Source organism: Seriola dumerili, unplaced genomic scaffold (assembly GCF_002260705.1).
Source record: "Seriola dumerili isolate Sdu_G_001 unplaced genomic scaffold, Sdu_1.0 BDQW01001449.1, whole genome shotgun sequence".
NCBI lineage: Eukaryota > Metazoa > Chordata > Actinopteri > Carangiformes > Carangidae > Seriola > Seriola dumerili.
The window spans coordinates 1,104,717-1,114,658 of NW_019175704.1; the positions used below are offsets into that span (position 1 = coordinate 1,104,717).

Sequence of the window (9,942 nt, forward strand, 5' to 3'; positions counted from 1 at the left end):
AAGCGCTGCTGGCAATTGAAATAGTCTTCGATGAATTTGATTCTTTTTTTTTTTGCTGAGTGCCTGTCTTTGGGAGAAATTACTTCACAGAAGTTTCAATGAAATGAACAAGAAATAAGATTAAAATCATTAAACTAATGTGGGAGTTCAGTTTGATGTTAATTTAGTTAATTTTGAGTACTTGCCTGAAAGGTTTAATTTGACTTTAATTTGTCTACCGAGCTTTATCACAAGGTGGCAGCATTTCCTCTGAAAATCACTTCACATTGAACCACAGGCTGTGATATAAGGCTTCATGAGTGGAATGCAAAATATTGATGCATTTCTTGTGAAATAAGTGGTTTTAATGCTCTAGATTACAGCATTCAGTGTACAGCATAACTGGCCATTAGATGAACACTCCTGGTTTCAAGTTCAGCTGTATTTACTGTAAAACATCAAAAGCTTTTCTACCTACTGTTCTCTCTTCCTGCACTAATTGAAATAATTACTTCTTGGAGCAACATCATCATTCATTCATGGAGTTGTGTTTCTGTCCATCTGATGAATATAAGTAACATTCACTCTCTCTGTCACAGCTCTGTTTTTAGTTCTCTACCATCTCCAGAGGGAAATACCTGGTTCTTTAGCTGCTAAATGCTCCACTGTGTTCACCATCTATCTGTATGTGCACTTTGGTGCTGTCACAACCCAGCAGATGTTAGGAATAAGGGAAGCAAAAATGCTGATGTGCACTGTATAGTGAAAAAATATAAATGGCAGTTCCGCTTTCTAATCAGGCTGATACTTGGGTACTTGGGATTAGACAGACTGGATAAGGCAAGTTTATTCACAGCACCATTCAGACACAAGGCAATTCAAAGTGCTCTACAGAGGCATGGAAATGCATTAAAAATAAAACTTTTTGATGACATTAAAACTTCATTCAAAAACAACAAAAATAAATTCGAATAATCAAAAACATTTTAAACTCAATTTTAAATTTTATTAAGATTGCATAAAATCATGTAATAAGATGTAAACTTCTTTTTCGCCTGAGTGTACTACTACTAAATGGTTGAGGCAAACAGCACTACACAAATGCACCACCATTTCTGATTTCACCTAAAGGCAGACAAATTAAATGTGTATTCAAACTCAGTCTTCGCTAACTAAATATCACTATATATCTATCTCTATCTGTCCAAACACTGACCTCTTTAGCGTTAGCTTGTCCAGCCTCAGCATTAGCATATACTCACCATGGACTCTGGGAGTTTAAAAAAAGGGGGTGGCAACCAAACACTTCCCTCTTTTATGCTCTTCCTGATGTCATCAGTGATGTCACGAGTTATACCATGATTGTGGGGGAGGTCACAAGTTTAATATACTCCGTTAATAAGTATTTGTCTCATTTGAAGCGATTACACAGTTTGTTTACAAAATTGTGATTTACGTCTTGTTTGTATTGTTGATGTTTAACGATAACAGTAACTTTTAGTCAATTAATCGTTTTTAAATCATATGGACTTAGCCCCCTTAAATGAAGGTTCTGCCCAGGCTAATTGTTCAGTAGAGAAAGGGGCTATATAAGCAGTTGATATTTCTCATATGAGGCAGAAGGATGTCTGTGCAGGTCTGAGCGGTCTATAATGTCTATAATGTCTATAATGTCTATAATGTCTATAATGTCTATAATGTCTATAATGTCTATAATGTCTATAATGTCTATAATGTCTATAATGTCTATAATGTCTATAATGTCGCTCACTTTAGCATTACCTTGACTTAACTTTGTGACACCCAAAGTTAGCAGCTAAATGTATTATTATACAGGCAACTAATGTGACTTTAATTTTTCATGTCATCTTATGTAATATAACTGTCACTGTTTATATTCAATAGATTTGTAATGGCCATTCTGAGTGAATGGCCAATTGAGCAGCGATGGTTGCTGAAATTTTATCATGTTCCATTCACTTTAGAATCATTATGTTGTCTTTTTTTTTTCTTTTTTTACCATACTACTTATTTTTTAGTGGGCTGCACTCAAAGGTAACATAACTTTCACTGTTTCATTTCAAATCAGTATTTAATTTGTGATGGCGAGAATTAGCAGCTAATGTTACTGTTGCTGTTTTGCAATTTAGCAGCTGAACCAGGCTAAAGCTTTCCCTCTGTTTCCAGGTGTTGTGCTTAATCTAAGATAACAGGCAACTGTAGTCTGACATCATAGATCGGTAATCTCATCCAGCTCTCTGCCAGAAAGTTACTTTCTTTTTCTGAAAGTTGGTTCATGCTGGTTCAACTTTGTCGCACAATGTTTGAGAGTATTGTTGGGTATTTTTTCCATCTACTAAGTGGTGCCATAGTGGAGCATAGTAACACAGCACAACTCAAGACAGAGCCAAATTTGATCCATGAGGCTTATGTTTTATTTTGTGTTGTGTTATGTTTGGAACTCAAAATGATTTTAATCAAATTTATACACTGTTGCCCATAAAGTTGGAATAATTTTGTTTTCAGTTTAATTGTGGTTTCATTTTCATTGTGATATGTTTGGAAGAGATTGACTACTAAAGTTTTGAGAATATATACACTTTATCTGTCAAGAATAAATCATTGTCACAATCATTTCATGGAAAGAGGTAAAAAATATTTTATTCCAACTTTATGAGCAACAGTGTATATATAGCACATTTGGCTCAGTGCACTTTACACACCACATGTGAACCAAAATATAAATAAACCAAACCGTTTATATACATGTACATATATATGAATATAATAAAAACGAATCATCCCCTGCCCACCCATACAAACATACCAGACATACGTCTGTGCAACACACCCACTCCCATACACCAAAAGGGAACAAGTGAGATAGATAGTCAGACAAAGAAATGTTGGCACTAGCTAGCCATAGCATGGAGTTTCATTTGTGCCAGAATATGTCCACATGAACACTGAACTTCAGTTCTGATAATATACTATTTGATAATCAGATTGGCAAACGACTAAAGTATAGTTTGTTGCTCAGTCGAGATGGAAACATGAAACATATACTTCTTTTTCTGTGTGTGTGTGTGTGTGTGTGTGTGTGTGTGTGTGTGTGTGTGTGTGTGTGTGTGTGTGTGTGTGTGTGTGTGTGTGTGTCTGTGTGTCTGTGTGTCTGTGTGTCTGTGTGTGTTCGTTCGTTCATGTGTGGGTGTGTTCATGTTCGCCTCTAGGTGGTAAATCCTAGTCAAACCAGTCTGACAGGACAAAATGCTTCTTTTGTTCCACCAGCACACATCAGCTTTTCTCTGCACACAAACACTGTTAAGTGTTTGGTTTCTCTCTCTTGCAACCTGCGCTAAAGCTGATTGATAAAAGAGAGTAAGGAAAGAATTCTATAACATCTGTGTTAATACATAAAGCTTTGGAGTTCAAGACGAACATTTGTGATTTTGCGATCTTTGATTAGAAACAGTGCAAAAACTATATCTGAAATAATCCATATGTGCTTCTGTTGTAAAATGTATCTTGAGAAAACTCAGTGGACAGGTTTCATCTAAAGTCAAATATAGGCCTTAGCTAGTGGATGAGAGTACGAGCCGAAACACGTCAGGACAGCTCAGCAAGAATGTTACCTGAACAGCAAGAGCTGCGGTGATTGGTGGAGGGCGCTGTCAGTCATTGCGGGGCGGCGGGCACACCCAGCGGGCTCATCACACACGGGACGCAGTAGGGTTTCGATGCGACACCGCACCGGCGGTTCAGGTTCCTTATTTCTTTTTGCAGTAAAACAACCACACGCAGAAAAATCACTGACGGCTGGTTTTATAAAATAAGCGTCTCAGCTATGAAGGGAAGGATTTCTAGTTTGACTCTGCTGTGTCTGGGTGAGTATTCTTGTGATAAATGACATTTGTTTCTGTCCTTTGCGCCTAACCAAGCTGCCACACCTGTTTGTGCACCTTCAGGTGTTCTAAAACGGAACAGGCCCAAGTAACCTGCATATGCAGGTGATCTGTCCCATTGATTTGTTGTTGTATGAATACACAAAAATTTAGAACACATAACACTTTGAAATCAACATTGTGAAATGTTAATATGCTATTGACCTGTACAGTTTTCTTTCACACCGACCTGACACTGGTAACTTCATAGAATGGTTTTAGCCTCTAATGGCGCATAGGAGACTGTGGTTGCAACTCCTTATTTTCATTATCGATTAAACTTCCCATTATACTGGGTAAATCCTTTAGTTATAAAATTTCTTTGTTTGTTTTGACAAAATACAGAGATTTTCAGTTTACGGTCATAGAGGACAAAGGAAAACCAGAAGTCATCAGGCTTTCAAGCAGCTGTTGCTGTCTTTGCTGTGTGTGTTTGTGACTGGGAGGGTGGGATAATAAGTTATTTGTATAAATGTAAAGTTCACCCGCAATAACATTCACATGAAAGTCGCATTGATGTATTAGTGTTTTTATATGATAGTGAAATGCATGCAAATGACTAATGAATAATCAATATGAGTAAATCTTTGACAGTGTTGTCTGGTGTTGGTGCCCTCAATGTGAACATCCCACTGGAGACATATGAACATGCCAGGGGTGACAACATCACACTGCCCTGCAGCTTTACACCTTCCAAACCCCTAACCCCCGACAAACTAGTCATCATCTCATGGTCTGCTGAGGCTGAAAAACTTAACGCTAAGGAGGTCAGTATCTATCTATCTATCTATCTATCTATCTATCTATCTATCTATCTATCTATCTATCTTTATATCTATCTATCTATCTATCTATCCATCCGACATGATCAGCATAATCCTAATTAATTGTGTATTGTGAATAAGAAAATGAATAGCAGAACTTTGTTGTCTTCGTCTTTTGATGTTCCTCTGCTGCTGTTGTTGTGTAACAGACCCTGATCCTGACCCACTACTCTACTGGCCATACTGACATCAAATCACTCTATGAAGGCCGGGTGTCCGTGGACATAGACATCCCTTCTGGAAAGGCCAACCTAAAACTGTCCTCTATCACACTAGCAGACAACAAGATTTTTGAGTGTCGTGTCCAGATCCCAAATGATGATGAGGGCAAGCCAGCTGACACTGCACGTTTGGTGGTTCTAGGTAACATTGCCTTTATTTTCAAAGAAAAACACACCATTTGCTTTAAATGTCTAAAAGTGGTTGAAAAGAGATGTTCATGCTTTCCATTTAACATAGTATCAGATATTTAACCCTAAGTATAACGCTCAGTCAGTATAATGTTTAGCACTGAAGTCCTCTCTGTTCTCTATTCACGTGGGTATTGTTACTACTACCGAATGAAAAAAAATAAATAACATACGACAAATGGAAGTAGAACAAAGACACTTCTGTGTTAATTTTATCCAACATTGCTCCTTTTCTCTATAACCAGTCGACATCTTTATGTCACAGCACTTACTGTATTCTACGTCATGTAACAACATAATAACATACTTGAAATAATATAATAGTGGTTTGCACTATCGCCTCGCAGCAAGAAGGGTCTTGGTTTGAAACGGCACAACAACTGGGGTTTGCTCTGTGCTTTTGTGGGTTTCCTCTGAGTGCTCCTGTTTCTTCTATAATACAGAGACATGTACAATTAGGTTAAATGATGACTCTATAATATCCAGGGTGTACCCAGCCTCTCGCCCACCGCTTGTACGACCTTGATGGATAAAACTGTATAACTAATGGATGGATGAGAAGGACATATTTTATTATTCATACATGTCACTATAGAAGCTGTTGTCACAAGACAAATTCTTTTATTGTCCCTTTTAAATACAAATCATACCTTATTTTTATTTCTATTTTTCTAGTGGCTCCATCTACACCCATCTGTAAGATCCAGGGTAAGACAGAGTATGGCCAGAACATCAACCTAACCTGTCTGTCTGAGGAGGGCTCCCCACCACCGACTTATAAGTGGGAAAGCCGTGATGTACAGAACGTGCCTCGTGCTGCACACCCCAGAACCACCACCAGTAAGTATGAGTGTTCAGTAAGTAACAGTTTCTGACAAGACTACTGATCCTGGAAAAATACAAGTCAACTGCCAGCACATAAAGGTTTACTTACCTTGGGTGAGAATGGAGGCATGTTCTTCTTCGCTCGGTATACTTTAAATTCATTTTTCAGCCTTATTTGATGTTTAAAGGTGACCCACAGGGTGTGTGCTCACAAACTGCAATACATTCATTTCAGACAATGATGATGTTTTAAAAGTCGATGCATTTTCCTGGAAATTTGGCAATTTAGAGGCAGTAATAGGCTCTACAGCAAGAACAGGGAATGCATTTTTAATGTAGAGCACAACTTACACTAGATTTTTTAGACTGATTCTAATGTTGGTATTTTTGAGTTGAAAAAATTCTCATACATTTGGATATTAAAGAATGACCAAAAGGTGAAAACAATCTTCTAAGTACCCAAACTGTGACATTGTTTCAAACTTGCCTCAAGCATAGGCTGTATTTGGCCTTTCTATATTGCAATTTCATCTTGCTTTGTGGGTGACATATAGGCCGATACTAGAATAAAAAAATCTGACTTCCCTCTAATGTTTTTGCTTTTAAATGTGTTGTATAGACTCATCACTGACAGTGACATATCTTTGTACAGGCCTCAGGGTGAATAGTTGAAATAGGAGGACAAACAGATCAGCACTGACACCAAAAATGTCTCTGTTGTGTCGCGTAAACATACAAAATGTACAATAATACCTTCAGGAAATATGATAAACAGCAGGGATTATTCATTGGGCACCTTGCAGTTTCCAGAAGATGCACTTTTTATGAGCAGTAGCATTTTAGAACTTGCAGTCTGTAAAATAAGAAGCAATAAAGTCGTGTTAGCAGTGATGTGTACAGTACACGTGACTGACTCTTTGTCTTTCAGACGGAGGTATCCTGTCTTTATACAATATCTCCAAAGAGACATCAGGATTCTACATCTGCACCTCCAGCAACAAGATCCGCTCTGCTACCTGCAACGTCACCCTCGCAGTCATGCCACGTGAGAGAAACCTTTCATTTTCATTAACAGTCTGGGAATTTAGCAATCTCAATAAATACATCTTTACAGTAATTTATTATAATATCCATTCGTCAGTTTTTCTTCTCCCAACTTGTCTTCCTTCAATCCTGCAGCTTCCATGAACATTGGCTCCACTGCAGGAATCATTGCTGCCGTTGTTGCCTTTTTGATCATACTCATCATCGTCATCTATTGCTGCTGCTGCCGCAAGAAGAACAAAGAGGAGGAATATGCCATGGGGTAATGCTTCTCTGCCTTTAAAGACAAACATACAAACCATCTCACACTGATGCTGTGAACAAGATGCTGTGATGTGGACAGAGGTTAACATCTGATACAACCCATTCATGAGGCTGATTGAGCAAGTGGTTTAGGTTTATAGGCAGAGAGAATACAGCTGTCTATGAGAGGTCAAAGACATTTGTTTATGCAGCATATTTTATCCATAAGGGAAAAGTGTTTTTTATATTAATATTAAAACGACACAAGTTGTTCAGATGCTAAGATGCAGAACCGAGGGAAGAAAAGGTTTTAGGTTTAAGGAGATTTATTTAGCCACATTTGAGCAGAGAACTATGGTTTCACACAAGCTGCTTAAAGAATGAACAAAAACAAAAACTCTTCATCCCAAACATCTGACTGTTGTGTGTTCACTTTGCAGAGTCCGTGAGGAAGAGTTCCACGACAAAGAGCCGGTTAGTGAGACTGTCCGAGCTGATGGGCAGGATGACAAACCCGCTGATCGCCGTGACCGCTATGAGGAACGGAGCGAGCGCGGCTATGACCACCGCAAGGACTACGATGATCGGCGCAGCGACTACGACGATCGCCGCAGCGACTACGACGACCGACGCAGCGACTACAATGATCGGCGCAGCGACTACAATGATCGGCGCAGCGACTATGACGATCGACGCACCGACTACGATGACCGCCGCAGTGACTACTCCGACCGCCGTGACAGGTACAGTGATCGCAATGAGCGCTATGACGACAACCACCACTATGAAGACGAGCGCCGCTACAATGACCACAGAGACGACCGCTATGATGAGCCCTACGATGATCGTGACAAACCACCTGTGCCAGCCAACAAGCCACCAAGGAGGGACTATGATGACTAAGGCCTCCAGTCTTTACCAACCACTGTCCTCCATCTTATATTTTATTTTCATTGACTTTCCAACTGGCTGCCAGTTACTTCACACTCAAGGTGTGACCTAATTGGCTCAATCAACATTTTGCCTCAATGGACCTAGTTATGACATAATTGGCACGGAAAAAACGGCTATACTTATTCTAGAGTTAAGCATAATCTGTTATTACATGTTTGAGAGGTGGAAACAGTTTTAGGGTTGGGTTGTTTAGAGGTGTGATTTGAAGCACAAGACTGGGAGGATCAGTTGGGGAGGGGCAGGGAACCAAATCGGTGGCCACAAAGTCCATCTAATCTGTTTTTAACAGGGAGTGGGTGGGTGTGGTCAACAGGTGAAATCCCTCTAGTTTTCACACTGGCACTAACTGCTCAGGGCAAAATCTGTACCTTTCTTGTGCAGCAAAACTCACGTCATATAAAGATTAGGAACTTAGCAAACATTTCACAGATCCCCAAATGTGTACACACAAACACACACACACATAGTGGGGTCTGAAATCTGAGACCACTTTCCCATTCAGTACAATATTAGTACTATATGAGAGCAATGGCATTAACAGCAGACTGTTAATGCTCTGTTAATAATTTTCTGCGATATACAGGAAGCTATTTCCTGTTTGACTTTGAAATGTATGTGAATACACAGTCAGGTTTAGTCACATTCTAAAGTAGAGACACAAACACATGCTGTAAGATAAAACATGCAACCCCTGCTGTCTGATGTGTGGAAGAGGGTTGTGTAATCAGGAAATTATGTGGAATTTTAGCTTTAAACCTGATATGTAGACATTGTTATGCAAGAATGTTCGTTTGTCTTGATGGCTTCTGCTGTTGGGTGTAACTGGTGGTTTGTTTTAATAAGAAGCTACCACTTCATACTATAGAAAAGTTTTTGTCATTCTTTATGCTTACTGGAATTCTTTTTGTTTACTGAGTTAGATAGGCTTAGTCTATATTCTTGTATAGAAACAGAGGCACTGAACCAGTTTTATCATCCATTCTATTGAGTGCTTTCAGTTTCTTAATTTCTTTCTTTTTTAAACCACAACATTATAGAAACTAGAACTTCTCAGATCTCTCACAGTCCCACAGATCTCTCATGTTTTTTATGTTTTGTAAATGAAAATCATAATTTTAGTAATATGTATAAACTTTGAACATATACAGTACATATCCTCCTTTTTACCATGTTACCTTCAAAGATGTTTTTATGTTGAAGAGATTTCTGTTGAAATGCAATGAAAAATGACAATCTACATGCTAGTATTTTATGTCAGCAATAATAATGTTGCCAGTTTTCACTGAGATTTATCAAAATTTTGTGTAATTGTGAAACATTCGGCGTTTGTGTTCCAATATTCTGTAAAAAATAAACTTGATTAAAAAAAAATGAACTCTGAATCTTGAACACTAGATGGCAACACAGCACAAACTGAACAAATCAGCCTTCACACAATCAAATGGCATTTATGACTACATTATTATATCATATTATTATCATAATAATTTTATGTAATCATCATTATTTGTAGTAGTGTAGTGGTGGTATTGAGATTAATTGTTAATATTATTATTAGCTGGGGGATTCATTCATGTTTGAAACTTTTATTTTGTATTTTTTTAATGTTTAAGAATCTCTTAACCATGTTTCTGACTTCACCCTTCCGCTTCCCTCCATCACCGCCACCATCCATTGTCTCTAGAAAGAGACCACCCTTCTGCGCAAAGTTACACGACTAGT

At 38.4% G+C, this 9,942-nt stretch overlaps 1 protein-coding gene across 1 annotated transcript; it reads left to right on the forward strand.

Moving 5' to 3' along the window:
• Window positions 1-3,683: 3,683 nt before the first annotated feature.
• Window positions 3,684-9,560, forward strand: LOC111238667 (cell surface A33 antigen-like). Its single transcript, XM_022768295.1, has 7 exons — window positions 3,684-3,863; window positions 4,515-4,687; window positions 4,894-5,107; window positions 5,830-5,994; window positions 6,908-7,024; window positions 7,159-7,285; window positions 7,707-9,560. Exons 1-7 carry the CDS (start codon window positions 3,824-3,826, stop codon window positions 8,167-8,169), a joined length of 1,299 nt encoding a protein of 432 aa, XP_022624016.1. The 5' UTR covers window positions 3,684-3,823; the 3' UTR covers window positions 8,170-9,560.
• Window positions 9,561-9,942: the final 382 nt, after the last annotated feature.

Coding starts and splice junctions, on each gene's coding strand:
- LOC111238667 (XM_022768295.1), top strand. CDS start 3,824: ATGAAGGGAAGGATTTCTAGTTTGACTCTGCTGTGTCTGG. Junction 4,688..4,893: donor AAAAACTTAACGCTAAGGAG/GTCAGTATCTAT, acceptor GTTGTGTAACAG/ACCCTGATCCTGACCCACTA. Junction 5,995..6,907: donor ACACCCCAGAACCACCACCA/GTAAGTATGAGT, acceptor TTTGTCTTTCAG/ACGGAGGTATCCTGTCTTTA.